The sequence below is a fragment of the Xyrauchen texanus genome, chromosome 18, assembly GCF_025860055.1.
Source record: "Xyrauchen texanus isolate HMW12.3.18 chromosome 18, RBS_HiC_50CHRs, whole genome shotgun sequence".
NCBI lineage: Eukaryota > Metazoa > Chordata > Actinopteri > Cypriniformes > Catostomidae > Xyrauchen > Xyrauchen texanus.
This window is the reverse complement of record NC_068293.1, coordinates 44,105,600-44,123,474: the sequence shown is the minus strand read 5'-3', so window position 1 is coordinate 44,123,474 and position 17,875 is coordinate 44,105,600. Positions and strand designations below refer to the sequence as shown.

Here is a 17,875-nt window from a genome sequence, read left to right as displayed (position 1 = left end):
TCCATTGCTATGTGCGTGGGTTTGTGAAAGAATTTCGGGATCGTAGTTTTGGGCACAAATGTTCACGTGTTTGATAGTCGTGTTTGTGCTCTTGACTTTAGTGTACGCACTTAACTCGCGTCATTGTTTCCACATCTGTCTTTGGTGCGCACCACTGCTCTGAACTGCTCTGAACTGAGAATCGATTCTGATTCTTTTGTGAATCGATTCAGAATCGCTTGAGTATGAATGCAACGCTGAAACAATTTTTCCCAACAGCTCTAAATCCCACAATTCTAACAGAAATGATCGTAATTGGAATGACGGAGTTTACATGTATAAGCTGTGACCGTAGAGACTTAAACATGGTTTGAAATATGAAAAAAAGTCAGATTTACCAGACAGCGTGTCCTACTGTTGCATCCACCGTGAGCAGGAAGTGGGAAAGAGTTATCGCTGACCACGACATTGTCTGATTTATTCAGGATAATAAACAAGTCTGACGAAGTTGTGGACACAACTTTGATAGCCATTATTTTTGTATGTCAAATGTAATTAAAAGTTTACTTTATGTATTGGTTGATATCTTATCTTTTGTTTGGGACAGTTTAACATTGTGACCGCTTGCTGAGGACAGATTAAATGACATGTTTTGTCCCTTACCTCAAGAATTAGTTTATTTATGAAATGTGTGATTATTTCTGAAATAAAAGCATTTACGTGTAACTGTGGAACTCTTATTTGTTTCGGGATACAGGGATTATTCCATGGAATGCAACTCCAGGCAAAGCTTGTGGCTCAAATCTAGGAGAGATTTGCAACTCCAGTGAGGTATGCCAACTGTTTCCATGCATACATGGATTTACCAAAGTTTCAGATTTAGTTAAATGCATAGATGTAAGTGCACACAGATTGACAGAGTCTTAACGCACAGTAACGGGAGAGTTTAGGACCACAGCTGACATGAATATACATTGAAATACACACTGTTTTAAAAGTTAGTAAGTCCTAAACATTATTGTAAAGGGATTAATAGGAATGGAGGAGGCGAGAACCGGCTTGACAATATAAATAATAGTTTTAATGATAAACTTAAACAAAACACACACACACACACACACACACACACACACACATACACACACATCGGACGGTCAGCTGCCAGTAAACGTTCTCTCTCTGTCGCACCACCGTGCACAGTCGGCCCTTATCGCTCTCGGATGCTTGATTAGCCTGATTAGTGACCGGGTGTGTTGAGTCACGGCCCCGCCCTCCACCCTGTCACATTCCTCTCTCGTTTTCTCAGGCCAGGGAGCCCCCAGCAAGACGTACACGCCCCGACCCTTTCCCTGGGGGAGGGCGTACCCTTCCGGCCCCGTCTGCCGGTGGGTCATCCCCACCTTCCTGAATCTGAGAGGGGACAGGGGGAGAGAAACAAAAATAATTAAAATAGGGGCTACTTCCTGTAACGGTGTAGTACCCCCCCCCAAAAAAACACTGTAAAATTTAAAAGAGAGGGAAAAGGCCAATGGAGAGCGGCAGTGGGAGAGAGAGAAACAAAAACACTTACTCGCCTGTTCACCGATACGCCGTAGCTTGGTCCTCGGCCACTCCTCCACCCTCTAACGGACGACAGTCGCGCCTCCCCGGGTGGATCGGAGGCAGTCCTCCGGCCCCTGGCGGACAGAACGCCCCGCCGCGTTCTCGGGGAACAAAAGGGGTCTCCCGCTCCAGGCGGTCGGCGGTCTCAGACCCCGTCGTGTTTCAGCGGCTGGTAGGGGTCTCCCGATCCAGGCGGTCGGTTAGGAGCCCCTTCTCCCCTCGCAGTCAGCGGCCGTTCCTCCACTTCCAGACGGCCGCGGCTGCTCCGTTGGGGATGATGGTAGCGGCGAGAACTCCACTACGGTGCATCCCTCCTCCTTCACGGGTCTTCGGCACCAGTGTAAAGGGATTAATAAGAATGGAGGAGGCGAGAACCGACTTGACAATATAAATAATAGTTTTAATGATAAACTTAAGTGAAAAGACACAAACACACAAAGGTGTCGGACAGCTGCCCGTAAATGCTCTTTCTCTCTTGCACCACCGTCCGCAGTCGGCCTGTATCCATCTCGGAGACTTGATTAGCCTGATAAGGGACCGGGTGTGTAAAACCACGACACGGCCACTGTCACATTAGACTAGTGACAAGTCAGCTTTTTCCTGTGGTACCCAATATTATGCCATTAATGCCAGTGATAAATATCTTTACAACATGTGTGAGTAGAAATATCTTGAAACACCATTTCTGGTTGTTGTTTTGCAGTTCTACCTGTCGTATCATCTGTATATTGTCGCCTGTGCTGGAGCCGGAGCTACCGTCATCGCTCTGGTAAGATCATAACTCTTTCTTGATTAGGGTCTCATATGGTCAGATTTTAGGTGTTTGCTCATCTCCCTCTTTATTTTGTTGTTTCCCTGAGAATCACCGCTCCCTTCATTCCAAGAGCCATCTATTGCAAACCATGTGCATCAACGGCCCACATCTAATGCTTGCTAAAGCTGGCGTCACACTAGCCAAATTATTGAACTATTGAACACGAATTAAAACAACTGCATGTTTAATTTGTGTAGATTGAACTATTACTTTTCAACCTACCGTTGGTTTTATTTTTTGTCAATAAAGTGCTGCAGAAGAGAGCGTCGCATTATAAATAAAAACATTGATTAAAGCTTTTATTCGGTACAATGGCATCGTTGCTTGTGAGATATGGCTTAAACATTATTATTATTATTATTAATGTGACTGTACATTTGAGTGAATATTACATTGTACCGTGTAAGGAATAATGCACAGTCCTGCTTATTACACGGCTACTAACCAAATAAATAAATGGACGTAAAATATTGATTTGCGTTGAAATTCTGTAATTATGTGAGAAGAAATAAATCTCAGAGCAGCTGAAAACCAACTCCGGTTTGCGTCGGGGATATGTCGGTGTTTACTTTGTAATTAATCAATGTCTGACTGCTCATTATCCAGCTATTTACAAGATTACTTACCAGTAAATACAGTTAAGTCAGAAGTTTACATACTCTTAGGTTGAAGTCATTAAATCTCATTTTTAAACCACTCCACAGATTTAATATTAGCAAACTATAGTTTTGGCAAGACATCTACTTTGTGCATGACACGAGTCATTTTTCCAACAATTGCTTACAGACCGATTGTGTCACTTTCAATTGACTATAATCACAATTCCAGCGGGTCAGAAGTTTACATACACTAAGTTAACTGTGCCATTAAGCAGCTTGGAAAATTCCAGAACATTATGTCAAGCCTTTAGACAATTAGCCAATTAGCTTCTGATTGGATGTATTTTAAGGCATACCTTCAAACTCAGTGCCTCTTTGCTTAACTTCATGGGAAAAACAAAAGAAATCAGACAAGACCTCAGAAAAAATGTGTGGACCTCCTGCAAGTCTGTTTCATCCTTGGGAGCAATTTCCAAACGCCTGAAGGTGGCACGTTCATCTGTACAAACAATAGTACACAAGTATAAACACCATGTGACCACACAGTCATCACACCGCTCAGGAAGGAGACGCATTCTGTCTCCTAGAGATGAACGTAGTTTGTGTGAAAAGTGCAAATCAATCCCAGAACAACAGCAAAGGACCTTGTGAAGATGCTGGAGGAAACAGGTGGATGAGTATCTAGATCCACAGCAACACCAGTCCTATATGGACATCACCTGAAAGACTCAGCAAGGAAGAAGCCGCTGCTCCAAAACCACCATAAAAAAGCCAGAATACAGTTTGCAAGTGCACATGGGGACAAAGATCTGACTTTAGGAGAAATGTCCTCTGATCTGATGAAACACATATTGAACTGTTTGGACATAATGACCATCGGTATGTTTGGAGGGAAAAGGGTGAAGAACAGCATCCCAACTGTGAAGCATGGGGGTGCAGCATCATGTTGTGGGGGTGCTGCAGGAGGGACGGGTGCACTTCACTAAATAGATGATGACATCATGAGGAAGGAACATTATGTGGATATATTGAAGCAACATCTCAAGACATCAGACAGGAAGTTAAAGCTCCTCACAAATGGGTCTTCCAAATGGACAATGACCCCAAACACACCTCCAAAGGTGTATTCGGCAAAGGTGTATGTAAACTTCTGAATTCAACTGTAAACAAACACACATGAAACCTCGATATAAGTTGAAATGATTTGATTAGCTTTCTTGTTGAGATCGCACAGTGAGCCGAGAAGCAGGAAAGATGAATTGCAAATACCCGGATGACCGATCTGATATGTGGATGTGCGGTTGTTACTGTGAAATATCAGACTGCTAGATGGCGCCATTGACCAATCAGAGTCAAGTATTCCAGGGCGCTGTGTAACAAACAGTTTTAACATATTTCTGTCGCAAGTTGAATCAAGATTTTTTATCTGGACCAAAACATTGAATTTAGAGTTAACTATAACTACAAGTTTACCAGTGCAGCATGATGTCTCATTCCTTGTTTTCTCTTCCACCAGCTCATCTACATGATGGCTACCACATATAACTTTGCTGTTTTGAAGTTTAAGAGTCGGGAGGACTGCTGCACAAAATTTTAATATTTTTGCAAGAAGTTGCCTAGATTGAGCAGCCACTGACAATACAGGCTTCAAGAAATGACAGTTTTGACTTGTAATGTATTGTACACAGATGTAGCGTTTATGATGCAGGTGCTGCGCTTGTGTGTGGCTGTAAACATGTTTATCAGGGGCAAGACGTTTTTTTGTTAACCACTAATTTTGAGGGTAAGCCTCTTTAAATTCCTCTCTGAAGTTGGGCTACAGGATTATTATCTGTCAGTGTCGGTATAGAGCACAACGGTGTTTTTTTCCATTCATTTTCTCCATAGGAATTTCAGAACATGAACCAACCGGCTCTGAGGTGAATCGTTACATCACAAACTTTGATTTGAAGCCAAAAATGATCTGAAAATCAGAATAAAGAAAAAGTACAAAATGTGCACTACTTTTATGGGGGAACATCTCATAGCTACAATAAATCCTATTGCATAATAGTCACAAAAGTAAAGTATAAAATGCCATCAACAAGCATACTGTATATTATCACTGTAACGAGGTTAAAATGGGCATGGAGGAGGCGGGAACCGGCTGAACAGTCAAAGTAATATTTAATGAAACAAAAAGGCACAAAAGACAAATGGCAGCTGTGTGTGGCTCTCTCTCTCCCGAACTGCCGCATATGGCTGCCTTTATCTCTATTCTCGGCTGATTAGCCTGATTAAGGGTCCGGGCGTGCGTAGTCATGGCACCGCCACGCCCTCGTCCTCATCACACTCCACCCTCCTTTTCCTCATGCCGGGGAACCCTCCGGCAGGCTTTTCCTTGCCTCTCTAGGGCTGGGGAGGGGGACAAAAAGACGAGAGGGAAAGGGCAAGGTGGAGAGAGAGAGAGAGAAAGGAAATAAACTTGCTCGCCGGTTCCCAGACACGCCGTCGCCTGGTCCTCGATCACTCCTCTGGCGGACGACAGCCGCTCCTCCTCGGGCGGACCGTAGCAAGTCCTCCGACCCCTGGTGGATGGAACGCCCCCCCCCGCATTCTGGCGGCCGGTAGCGAGTCCCTCCACACCTCACGGACGGCTGCCGTTCCTGTGCGTCCAGGAGGCTGGCAGCGACTCCGTCCCCCGGCGGATGGCCGCGGCTGCTCCTTTGGGCGTACGGCAGTGGCGAGGACTTCACAACAGTGCATCCCGCCTTCCCGGGTTTCGGCACCAATATAACAAGGTTAAAATGGGCAAGGAGGCGGCGATAACTGGGTGAACAATCAAAGGGATATTTAACGAAACAAAATGACACAAAACACAAACAGCAACTGCGTGCGGCTCTCTCTCTCCCGAACTGCCGCACCCCGCTGCCCTTATCCCTCTCCTCAGCTGATTAGCCCGATTGGGGGCTGGGCGTGCATAATCACGGCCCCGCCCTCCTCCTCCTCGTCCAGATCTCACGATTGGTCGGTCTTGAAAGGTTTTTATGCCATTACGTAAAATATTGTTTGCTGTGGAGAAAGTGAATGTTTTAACTTACGGAATCTGACTGTTGTGCTCAACAATCAAACAATCTTTTTATTAATTTGTTTTATAAATGTGCCAATTCAACAAGTGCCAGCGAAGCCCTCCAGTGTTTTTATCTTATTTTATCCTTTACACTTGTTAACGCTTTTTTGCCATGCATTTGCGTCCAGTATTATGAATCTTAATGAAGTGTTCAGGACAGGCTCCGTAACATGATGCCAGTGTACAGATGACTAACCTAGTTGTTTCGGTCATCCGATGCTCGATTAAAATAGATTTTTAGCTTGAAATAATATGTATAGTCTGAGGTTCTTTTAAGCCCTTTATTCTATCAAAGTTAACTTCTAAATGTAAGTAAAAGTGAATAATAATGTGTTCATAATTGCTGTCACTGTATATAGGCTGAAATGAAATATAAATAGATGTTTTCGGTTTTTCGGCAAGCCCATATAGACATGTTCGATGCTTGCACACTTCAAGTGCTTTGTCGAGACTCTTTGAGCGCGGTTAACTGCAGGTCGAACGCGGCGACTATGTGCAAAGACGTCGCATATGCATGCTTTGAAAACCTAATCTGCTCACGGACAGTTTGCACAGATTACAAAATGCGCGTCACTCGCACTACACATGAACCGAAGTGCACTTTGGTCTATAGGTCACTTTTCAGTTGAAGACTAATTTCTATCATTTCGAACTATGTGGTGCAAGAGAGTGTCTCCGGTTTATATGGAGGAAAACGTCGTTCCAGTGTGGACGAGGCGCCATGATGCTTTTTCAACGGAAACATATCAGTATGGACGATGTATAAGTTACGTTTAGGCAACTGGCAGTTTAATATCTGGTTAATGTCCATAGTCATATTTCAGATGTGTTTAGACTTTCTCTAATGTTGTTATTGGATGTGATTCTGCTTATACACTGCAAAAACATATTTTTAATGGGGTTTTTTGAGGGTAATTTTCCAGTAAAAATATCTAAATATTCTCAAAACAAGACACATTTACTTAAAAATCAAAATATGGGCGGCTGTGAGTCGGGTGTTAGAGCGGGTCGGCCACTTATCGCAGGGTTGGTGGTTTGATTCCCGGCCCACATGACTCCACATGCCAAAGTGTCCTTGGGCAAGACACTGAACCCCAAGTTGCTCTCAATGGCAGGCTAGCACCTTACATAGCAGCTCTGCCATCATTGGTGTCTGTGTGTGTGTGCGTGCGTGCGAGTCTGTGCGTGCGCGCGTGTGTCTGTGAGTGTGCGCGTGTGTCTGTGTGAGTGTCTGTGAGTGTGCGCGTGTGTCTGTGTGAGTGTCTGTGAGTGTGCGTGTGTGTCTGTGCGTGTCTGAGTGCGCGCGTGTGTCTGTGTGAGTGTCTGTGCGTGTGTCTGTGAGTGCGCGCGCGTGTCTGTGTGAGTGTCTGTGCGTGTCTGTGAGTGTGCGCGTCTGTGCGTGCGTGCGTCTGTGAGTGCGCGCGTGTGTCTGTGAGTGTGCGCGTGTGTCTGTGAGTGTGCGCGTCTGTGCGTGTGTCTGTGAGTGCGCGCGTGTGTCTGTGAGTGTGCGCGTGTGTCTGTGTGAGTGTCTGTGCGTGTCTGTGAGTGCGCGCGTGTGTCTGTGTGCGCGTGTGTCTGTGTGAGTGTCTGTGCGTGTGCGCGTCTGTGCGTGCGTGCGTCTGTGAGTGCGCGCGTGTGTCTGTGAGTGCGCGCGTGTGTCTGTGAGTGCGCGCGTGTGTCTGTGAGTGTGCGCGCGTGTGTCTGTGTGTGTGTGTGTGTGAGAATGGGACACAGTGTAAAGCACTTTGGTGACCTCTAAGGTTAATATAAGTGCTGACCATTTAAGAATCAAAATATAAGACTGTAAGTCTTGTTATCAGAGAAATCAACACAATTATTTCAATATTAAGGAACGTTTGTGCTTATAACAAGAAAGCATTATTCGCCAATGGGGCAATAAAAAAAACTCGATTCAGAGGGAAAACAAGTTTATTTTTCGTCCATCATTGGCGTATAGTTTCGTCTTGTTATAAGCACAAAACCCACCAAATTTAGTTTGATTTCTGTGAAAACAGAACTTAATGTCATATGCCATTTTTCTTCTCCAGTCGTGTCGAGTCTTGTTTTAAGAATGTTTTGATATTTTTCCTTGAAAATAAGACAAAAATACATTTAGTTATTCAAATATTACCTCTAAAAATCCAACATAATTGAATTAACACAGATAGCGTGCCTTATGTTTCCTAATTTCTTCAAATGTTCCCATCGTTATTGAATCATCTCTGAAGATTTTGATGACTGTAGTTTGGTTTTTCTTCCTCTACAAGAAAAATAAACATGCTTCTTGTGTACAAAAAAGATCTTTCTGGGTCGTTATTATCATTCTGAGCACTTCACAAAGGTTTAAAAAGAGGGATTTTAACTTTCTGAGAATGGTCAGAAACCTTCATTTACTAACCATCATTTCAACCTTGCTTTGCTCTGCTTGTCAAATTCACTTCCTTCTGTTGATCCCTCCACTTCCCATTCCTGTGTGTCAGTAATCCTAATAATATTAGCTTGTATATTGGAGTATGTGAAATGTATTGGTGTATAGTTACAGTAGGTGTAGATTCTTGTTTGCGTCTGTCTCTCATATAGGGTGAATTCATGTACAGTGCTGACAAAAAGTATTTGGAGACTTAAGACACTCCTAAAAAGGTCTGAATGTCACTGCATGAGGATTTTAGTCAATATTTGACATTAAAAGTGTGTTAGGTTTGAAATAAAACAATAGATGTAGGCTTGAAATGAAGATTGCGATTCATTGGTAAATCGTTTTTTTGTTTACCCGGTGCTAGTTAGGACAATTTGAGCTGAACTGACTTTATACATCTGCCAAAAATCATCTTATCATTGAGCAAAAATGACCCAGAAAAGTGAAGTTGGTGCTGGGAAAAGCTCGAGCAGCATTTAAGACTCGGCGCGTTCACTCGAGTCTAACGCAGTGACGTTTGGACATTTTTGAGTGTGAATTTTCTTAGTGTGTTTCCAGTGAAAATATCAAAACATTCTTAAAACAAGATTTATTTACTTAACCAGCAAAATGGCATACGTTTATTTAGTCCTGTTTTCGGAAAAAATCGAACTAAATATAGCAACGTTTGTGCATATAATGAGAAACAATGCGCCAATGGTGTAAGAACAAAACCTCGATTCAAAGGGAAAACAAGTTTATTTCTCTTCCATCTTTGGCAAATAGTTGTTTCTCGTCAAAAACATGAAGTCCACCAAATTTGGTTCGATTACTCTGAAAACAAGACGTGATATCATATGCCATTTTGCATGTCAAGTCAATTGTTTTAAGGAAATTTCGCTAAAATACCAAGTATTCTTTTGCAGTGCAAATACTCCCAAGGGCCAGACGTTTTGACATTCAGTTGAATGTTTATGTCCTGAATTCGCCCTATACCTTCACATATTAGTTTAGCGTTTGGCTTTGCGTCATTAACATGCTCACGGCCCTCCGCCTCGACCTCTCTCTTCCAGATCCATTACCTCATGATCCTCTCGGCAAACTGGGCGTATCTGAAGGACGCCAGTCACCTGCACGCCTACCAGGACATTAAAATGAAGGAAGAGCGAGAACTGCAGGACATCCAGTCACGCTCCAAAGAATGCCTCAATTTGTACTAGTAAGGATGTCCCTCATAGGGGTCAAGAGGTCAAAGCAGGGGCCCATCGACACACTAACCAGCTCTAACACAATCTACTGCGTTCTGTCAACTAACGCGCTCTTTGTGGGGACTCAGTTTGTATTTTAAGTTCTGTACTTTTTATTAAAAATGTTGTTGTCCCGTTGTTTCCCTTTCTAAACCAGTGTTGGCTGGTAAAAGCTTGAAAGATGGCACTATTCAAAATAAATTGGCTAATATATTGGATTTTTGCGTTTTCAGATGAAAATATCGAAACATATTTAATCTTCTGAGAGCCAGCGTAGCAGAATTGCAATATTAGTTTGCCACACTTAATCGGCACCTATTTGTTTAATAAAGTGCATCAATACAATTCCAAATAACAGTAATGAAACAACACGTTTTTGGTGGAAAAAAGTGATGTCGTAGCTTGCTAACGTCACCTAAAACAAACGTGCCGAGGCCAAAAAGACAATATATTATTAATCTGTATGTTTGGGTTTCGGAGGGTTAAACAGGATACATTTAATTGATAAAGCAAAAGATAATATGTCTTTAATTTTAATTTTTTATTGACCCAATTAGCATTTGTTTGTGTGGTTTCAAAAGGGGAAAAAACTCAATTTAAAATGTATTATTTGGAACCACGTCTTGCACGGTTTTGCTTCCCATGTAAATGCATCTTGTTTTAGGGATGTTTCGATATTTTTACTAAAAAAGGTGAAAATACTGATGAAACAAATATTATTATAATTGCAGTGAATTGAGAGTTTATTAAAGAAACTGCCCTCAAATGACTATGAAAAATGCAAATCTGATTCTCTTCATACCAAAATGTTATTTTCCTTAATTGATCATAAATGGAAAATAATGCAGTTTATTGCACACGTTTATTGTCATGTTGGGTTGGGTGCTAGCGATCTCTGAAATCCAAATCCACTATTTGTGCATTGGAATATGCCCCTTCATTTGTCCTTTTTTGCCTCATTATTTCTAAGAAAAATTATTGCAAATTATTCTGCAATGATTATACTGTGAATATTGTATGATCTGAATTTGATTAGACTGTACAGATGATTGGAAAGCATGCTTTTTGAGCTATAGCAATGTTCCTATACAGCGACCCAAAATGATGTTCGATTGGCACATGGTTTCACCTCACATTCACCACTATGTGTTTTCATCAAGCCAATAACTGAATCCCATTTAACTGCAACACTGATCGGTTTTATGCTTGATCAACAAAAGTACGTTTTAAATTGGGCTCTTAAAGTCTGAGGCCACATTGAAAATCTGTTTTTATTTATTTTCATTAAAACCTGGAAAAAGTTTTTGGATTTAAAAAAAAAATAAAAAATGAAAATTGCTATAAAATGAAGAAAAAATATTTCAGACTCTGGACTGTTTGTAGGCCCAAACATCAAGAAAAAGTGAAATGTGTGTTGTTATTTTTAAATGAAATTTTTCACTGTTTTTATGTGTATTTGTTATCAAAGTGTTTTGTATGGAATGAGAAAACAATGCAGAATAAAAGCATTTTCACTGATGTCACAATGCAAAATTACATATGAGTAATATGACATTATGCAGGAGATGAGAAGAGTTTCCACTGATGATGGATCACAACAAACGCAACACAATGTGCAATTGTACATACTGACAGAAAAATTAAAAATGCCGTTTCATAATAGGTTGAAAATATTATGATGTTTGATCACAATTTATATTAGGTGGTCTTAATTACTATATACTAACATTAAATACAAGTTCTGCTAAATGCCCACATTTGCTGCTACTGAGGTTGAGATGTGGGTTAGGATAAGGGGTTACAGTCAGGTTTTGGGGTAAGGGTTGGTTAGGATAAGGGGTTAGAGTCAGGTTTTGGGGTAAGGGTTGGGTTAGGATAAGGGGTTAGAGTCAGGTTTTGGGGTAAGGGTTGGTTAGAATAAGGGGTTAGAGTCAGGTTTTGGGGTAAGGGTTGGTTAGGATAAGGGGTTAGAGTCAGGTTTTGGAGTAAGGGTTGGTTAGGATAAGGGGTTAGAGTCAGGTTTTGGGGTAAGGGTTGGTTGGGATAAGGGGTTAGAGTCAGGTTTTGGGGTAAGGGTTGGGTTAGGATAAGGGGTTAGAGTCAGGTTTTGGGGTAAGGGTTGGGTTAGGATAAGGGGTTAGAGTTAGGTTTTGGGGTAAGGGGTTAGAGTCAGGTTTTGGGGTATGGGTTGGGTTAGGATAAGGGGTTAGAGTCAGGTTTTGGGGTAAGGGGTTAGAGTCAGGTTTTGGGGTATGGGTTAGGATAAGGGGTTAGAGTCAGGTTTTGGGGTAAGGGTTGGGTTAGGATAAGGGGTTAGAGTCAGGTTTTGGGGTAAGGGGTTAGAGTCAGGTTTTGGGGTATGGGTTAGGATAAGGGGTTAGAGTCAGGTTTTGGGGTAAGGGTTGGTTAGGATAAGGGGTTAGAGTCAGGTTTTGGGGTAAGGGTTGGTTAGGATAAGGGGTTAGAGTTAGGTTTTGGGGTAAGGGTTGGTTAGGATAAGGGGTTAGAGTCAGGTTTTGGGGTAAGGGTTGGTTAGGATAAGGGGTTAGAGTCAGGTTTTGGGGTAAGGGTTGGTTAGGATAAGGGGTTAGAGTCAGGTTTTGGGGTAAGGGTTGGTTTTGATAAGGGGTTAGAGTCAGGTTTGGGGGTAAGGGTTGGTTTTGATAAGGGGTTAGAGTCAGGTTTTGGGGTAAGGGTTGGGTTAGGATAAGGGGTTAGAGTCAGGTTTTGGGGTAAGGGTTGGTTAGGATAAGGGGTTAGAGTCAGGTTTTGGGGTAAGGGTTGGTTAGGATAAGGGGTTAGAGTCAGGTTTTGGGGGTAAGGGTTGGTTTTGATAAGGGGTTAGAGTCAGGTTTTGGGGTAAGGGTTGGGTTAGGATAAGGGGTTAGAGTCAGGTTTTGGGGGTAAGGGTTGGTTTTGATAAGGGGTTAGAGTCAGGTTTTGGGGTAAGGGTTGGATAGGATAAGGGGTTAGAGTCAGGTTTTGGGGGTAAGGGTTGGTTTTGATAAGGGGTTAGAGTCAGGTTTTGGGGTAAGGGTTGGGTTAGGATAAGGGGTTAGAGTCAGGTTTTGGGGTAAGGGTTGGTTAGGATAAGGGGTTAGAGTCAGGTTTTGGGGTAAGGGTTGGTTAGGATAAGGGGTTAGAGTCAGGTTTTGGGGTAAGGGTTGGTTAGGATAAGGGGTTAGAGTCAGGTTTTGGAGTAAGGTTTGGATAGGATAAGGGGTTAGAGTCAGGTTTTGGGGTAAGGGTTGGTTAGGATAAGGGGTTAGAGTCAGGTTTTGGAGTAAGGTTTGGATAGGATAAGGGGTTAGAGTCAGGTTTTGGGGTAAGTGTTGGTTAGGATAAGGGGTTAGAGTCAGGTTTTGGGGTAAGTGTTGGTTAGGATAAGGGGTTAGAGTCAGGTTTTGGGGTAAGGGTTGGGTTAGGATAAGGGGTTAGAGTCAGGTTTTGGGGTAAGGGTTGGTTAGGATAAGGGGTTAGAGTCAGGTTTTGGGGTAAGGGTTGATAGGATAAGGGGTTAGAGTTAGGTTTTGGGGTAAGTGTTGGTTAGGATAAGGGGTTAGAGTCAGGTTTTGGGGTAAGGGTTGGTTAGGATAAGGGGTTAGAGTCAGGTTTTGGGGTAAGGGTTGGGTTATGGGTATAGTACTTTAAATGTATTTACTATGCAACAACATTTATGTACATAATAAGTACATTGTATCAAATGGTTAAGTATATAGATTAGTTAAGGCCACCTAATATAAAGTGGGTTCTAATGTTTGGCCACTTTCATGAAGGATGTGGTAATACAGCTGTGCTCATTTGGACTGACCAATACTGTAGGCAGCATTTCTACTCCCCTCTTTAATTTTTTGTAGTAACTGTTTTTATATTTGTATTAGAATTAGTTTAGTTCTAGTTGTGTGTTCATTGCTATTGTATTAATTCATATGTATGAATTATATTTGATACCACATTTGTAACATAGTATACTGCTATTTTTCCTTCATTTTAGGGGATTTATTCTGATTAAATAAAAAAAAATAAAAAAAGCTTTTTTTCCCCACAAGATATAAAGTGATGAAATTCATACCTTCTTTATGAGACAAAGAATTTCACAAATGGTTTTTATGTATGTATGAATCTGGTTACTGCATGTTTATTCACCAGTAGCCACTTTATAATTGGAACTGACCCAGTTAAAGATGACGTTTCAACCCAAAATGATGAGCAGCTACACTGTGTATGTATTCAGTTCTTCAATCGACTTATTGCATTTTGTACATAAATAAAATGGAATATAAAAACACTTCCTGCATTGAATTGTTTTTAAAACTTCTGTGCACAGACTTAACATGAACCTTTTCTTTTCACCAAGAGCAAATCTCTTTTTTTTTTCTCCCCAATTTTGAATGTGCTCTAATGGTGCGTTCACATACAACGCGAAATGAGCATGTCATGCGGAATGATTACATACAAAGTCAACACAAAGATGCGAATAGTCGAGAATGACGCGACTCGAACGCGCAAAATCGCTTCATTCGCGTATTTGCGTGAGTTGAAATTTGCGTTGTCACGAAAGCCTATCAGCATTGAGATTGTCCGGATGTCACTGATGTACTGATGTAGTAGCAGAAGAAATCTGGAATAATGGATGATTGTTGTAGCGGTGTGTGTGGGCACCTGGAATTGTACAACACAACATCATACATGTACAGCGACCGAACGAATAAAGACAACGCTTGGAGGAAAGTGAGCGAGGAAGTTGGACGACCTGGTAAGTTCTGAAAATATGCGCGACTACTTGATTCCAGCTATTGGTTGAACTTTACTATGAACCAAGTCGTAGAAGCCCCTCCTCCTGTCCTTTTCCGGAAGAGAAGCGGGAATACTCGCGGGTTCACGATACTCTCGCGAATGTGAGTTTAAACACACATTTATAATCCAGCGGTCAAACTCGCGCGAGCAATATGAGGTGAAAATTCTCTTTACGTTGTATGTGAACGCACCATAAGTCCTCGTGGTGGTGGAGGACGAATCTCAGTTGCCTCCGCGTCGGAGACCGTCAATCCGCGCATCTTATCACGTGACTTGTTGAGCGCGTTACCACAGAGACGTAGCGCATGTGGAGGCTTCACGCTATTCTCCGCAGCATCCACGCACAACTCGCCACACGCTGTACCGAGAGAGAACCACATTATAGCGACCACGAGGAGGTTACCCAATGTGACTCTACCCTCCCTAGCAACCGGGCCAATTTGGTTGCTAAGGAGACCTGACTGGAGTCACTCAGCACACCCTGGATTCAAACTCGCAACTCCAGGTGTGTTAGTCAGCGTCAATACTCGCTGAGCAACCCAGACCTGTGCAAAATGCAATCGGTTTCATGCCTGGAAATCAATTTAAAAATCTCTGATATCTCTTGGGGTTTTTAATGAGTGTAGGAACCCCATGAGAGCGATTCATCACAGCGGAGATGTGACTGAACAATTCTTAAACGTTCACAATTCAACCAGCTAAACATTCTTATCACATTTATTCAAGTGAACCTTTAAATAAAAACAGAAATACACACGTGTTTATGTTTGAATCAGAACGTAAATATAAACAAAGGAAAAAGCACCAAACATAAAAAGGCGACTCTTGGAGGCATTTCACCAGAAATCATCATCCGGATCCTCACGTGACAGCGCACCGAAGCTGCACAACAAAAGTTTGGTAAAACACACCGAATAAACAGAATTATTTCTCAACTTCAAAGTACTGCAGTTAAACAAGTGCAAAGGTCATTTCCACCACACACAACTCACCTGTCGTCCTTGTCCGATAGCAGAATATCGTGAGCGCTTTGCTCTTGTGACGCCGCTTTATTTGGGCTCTGAAAAATCACAACATAACAAACAATTACAGAACAAATGTGATTGTGATATCTTCCATCTTATCTTATGACGTGAACATGTTCTCATGTACCTGCTCCTGTTTTTCCTGCATCACCATCATCATGTATTTCTGTAGCGGATTGGTCACATCAGCTCCACCTGAAACCTCTTCAGCTTTATCCTCATCAGTTCCTCCAATCGGTGATGCCGTTGGTGTCACATGACCCTCTGTTGTCCCTCTCTCCTCTTTTGCTTGTTCCTCATATTGAGCTTCCTGGAACAACGGTAGAAATCAACACTTAAATAAAGCCTTGTTTACTTAATACAGCTACTCAAGTTATGGGCTATGTGAAGGGAATCGTAAGGGTACGATTCTGATTCCTTTAAATGACTCCACAAACGATTCTTTTGAAATATATATATAAATAAAAGTCCTTTGGTCGAGAATCAGACTATATTGTTCCTGCTGTAAATTAAAATATAGATTTTAAGATGCATCACAAACTTCATTTGAACGATCTCGATATTGATTCTTAAATCCCGGGATTATTTTACTCTGTGCAACCATCTACAGGGATGAGAGGAAATCACTTGCATTTGCAACCAAATTTTGCCCAATGTTTTTAAAATATCTGTGATTCACCACTGGCTGGAAAACATTAGATATTGAGTAGAAAGTTGTTTAGCACTGTATTGAGAGTAAAGTTTGGTTTGACTCATTCAGTATGCAACATGCTAGAAAAGCCAAGCTATATCTTAAAACACACTAACAATGCTTAGCAACATCCTAAAAATGCTAGCAATAATTAGCAACATGCTAAAACATGTTAGCAATGCTTAGCAATATGGTAAAACTAGCTAGCAAAGCTTAGCAACATGCTAAAACATATTAGCAATGCATAACAACATGCTAGAACGTGCTAACAGTGCTTAGCAACATGCTAAAAATGCTAGCAATAATTAGCAACATGCTAAAACATGTTAATAATGCTTAGCAATATGGTAAAACTAGCTAGCAAAGCTTAGCAACATGCTAAAACATATTAGCAATGCATAACAACATGCTAGAACGTGCTAACAGTGCTTAGCAACATGCTAAAACATGTTAGCAGTAATTAGCAGCATGGTAAAATTTGCTAACAATGCTTAGCAACATGCTAAAACATGTTAGCAATGCTTAGCGATATCCTAAAATGTGTTAATTGTGCTTAGCAACATGCCAAAACTTGTTAGCAATACTTAGCCAGTTTTAGGATGTTTATAAGCAATTGTTACCTGTTGATAACAATGCTTAGCAACATGTTAAAACTTGCAAGTAATGCTTAGCAACATGTTATAAATAGCTAGCAATACTTAACAACATGTTAAAACATGCTTAGCAACATGTTAAAACTTGTTAGCAATGCTTAGCAACATGTTAAAACTTGCTAGAAATGCATAGCAACATGTTAAAACTTGCTAGAAATGCATAGCAACATGTTAAAACTTGCTAGCAATGCTTAGCAACATGTTAAAACTTGCTAGCAATGCTTAGCAACATGTTAAAACTTGCTAGCAATGCTTAGCAACATGTTAAAACTTGCTAGCAATGCTTAGCAACATGTTAGCAATGCATAGCAACAAACTAAAACATGATAGCAATGCTTAAAAACATGCTAAAACTTGAAAGACTGGGCGATATGGCTAAAAACAATTCAGCCAATTGACGATATTCAATGTATATTTTGCTAATTATGTATATGCTCTAAAACAGCTCAATAGTGATTTTTTTAAATCAGATGTACCATCATTTTATCCAAACAGCCTCTGTAGCCAAGTAGATTCAATATTTTAAAGGCATTGAATAAAAATCTAATGATTTAATAATAATAAAAGGAATGTTTGCCACTGTTCTTCACTAAATGAACACAAGGGAAAATTACATTTGCATTCATATGCTCGGATTTCTAGTCATGTTTTTAATACAATGATACATGGTAGCTTAATAAAAAACATTATTTACCATCATATGTTCTACTAAAATATTTTGGTGAATAAACAATCCAATTATTTGTTGGAACCCAGTTGAATATTGCATATTACTACATCATTACTGTGACACCCAGTAAATTTTATTATTATTATTATTATTATTATAATATAGTACTGAATTATTATAATGAATTTGATCATTAGATTTGTTTATACAGAAGTAATATATTTCTGTCCCATTTACTTCACCTTTACCTGGAGATTTTATTTTGAAAGTTTACAATGTTCTGCTTCAGGTAAA

General features: G+C 41.0%; 2 protein-coding genes and 1 long non-coding RNA gene across 14 annotated transcripts in view; 2 read left to right on the top strand and 1 right to left on the bottom strand.

Moving 5' to 3' along the window:
* Positions 1-11,595, top strand: part of LOC127658937 (neuronal membrane glycoprotein M6-b-like) — a 51,358-nt gene extending 39,763 nt beyond the window's left edge. For 2 of the 3 annotated variants that reach the window (XM_052148523.1, XM_052148522.1), the window contains exons 5-7: positions 737-810; positions 2,285-2,350; positions 9,572-11,595. In XM_052148523.1, the coding sequence (XP_052004483.1) occupies positions 737-810; positions 2,285-2,350; positions 9,572-9,718 (287 nt within the window). In that variant the 3' untranslated portion in view covers positions 9,719-11,595. Of the gene's footprint in view, positions 1-736; positions 811-2,284; positions 2,351-4,510; positions 8,433-9,571 lie in introns of those variants that run through there. The other variant, XM_052148524.1, reaches the window with a different exon arrangement.
* A 17-nt stretch (positions 11,596-11,612) lies between these two features.
* Positions 11,613-13,405, top strand: LOC127658947 (uncharacterized). Of its 8 annotated transcripts, none has more exons than XR_007972463.1 (5): positions 11,613-11,806; positions 12,217-12,384; positions 12,470-12,553; positions 12,811-13,146; positions 13,315-13,405. It is a non-coding gene; the product is annotated as an uncharacterized LOC127658947 (long non-coding RNA). The 8 variants fall into 8 exon arrangements; XR_007972466.1 differs by lacking the exon at positions 11,613-11,806 and adding an exon at positions 12,108-12,174 and having other exon boundaries at positions 12,259-12,342; XR_007972465.1 differs by lacking the exon at positions 11,613-11,806 and adding an exon at positions 12,108-12,174 and having other exon boundaries at positions 12,259-12,384.
* A 1,881-nt stretch (positions 13,406-15,286) lies between these two features.
* ofd1 (OFD1 centriole and centriolar satellite protein) overlaps positions 15,287-17,875 on the bottom strand; it is a 25,921-nt gene continuing 23,332 nt past the window's right edge. For all 3 annotated transcript variants that reach the window (XM_052148470.1, XM_052148471.1, XM_052148472.1), the window contains exons 20-22: positions 15,695-15,877; positions 15,535-15,602; positions 15,287-15,424 (exon numbers count right to left, since the gene is read on the bottom strand). In XM_052148470.1, coding sequence (XP_052004430.1) covers positions 15,379-15,424; positions 15,535-15,602; positions 15,695-15,877 — 297 coding nt within the window. In that variant the 3' untranslated portion in view covers positions 15,287-15,378. The remainder of the gene's footprint in view (positions 15,425-15,534; positions 15,603-15,694; positions 15,878-17,875) is intronic.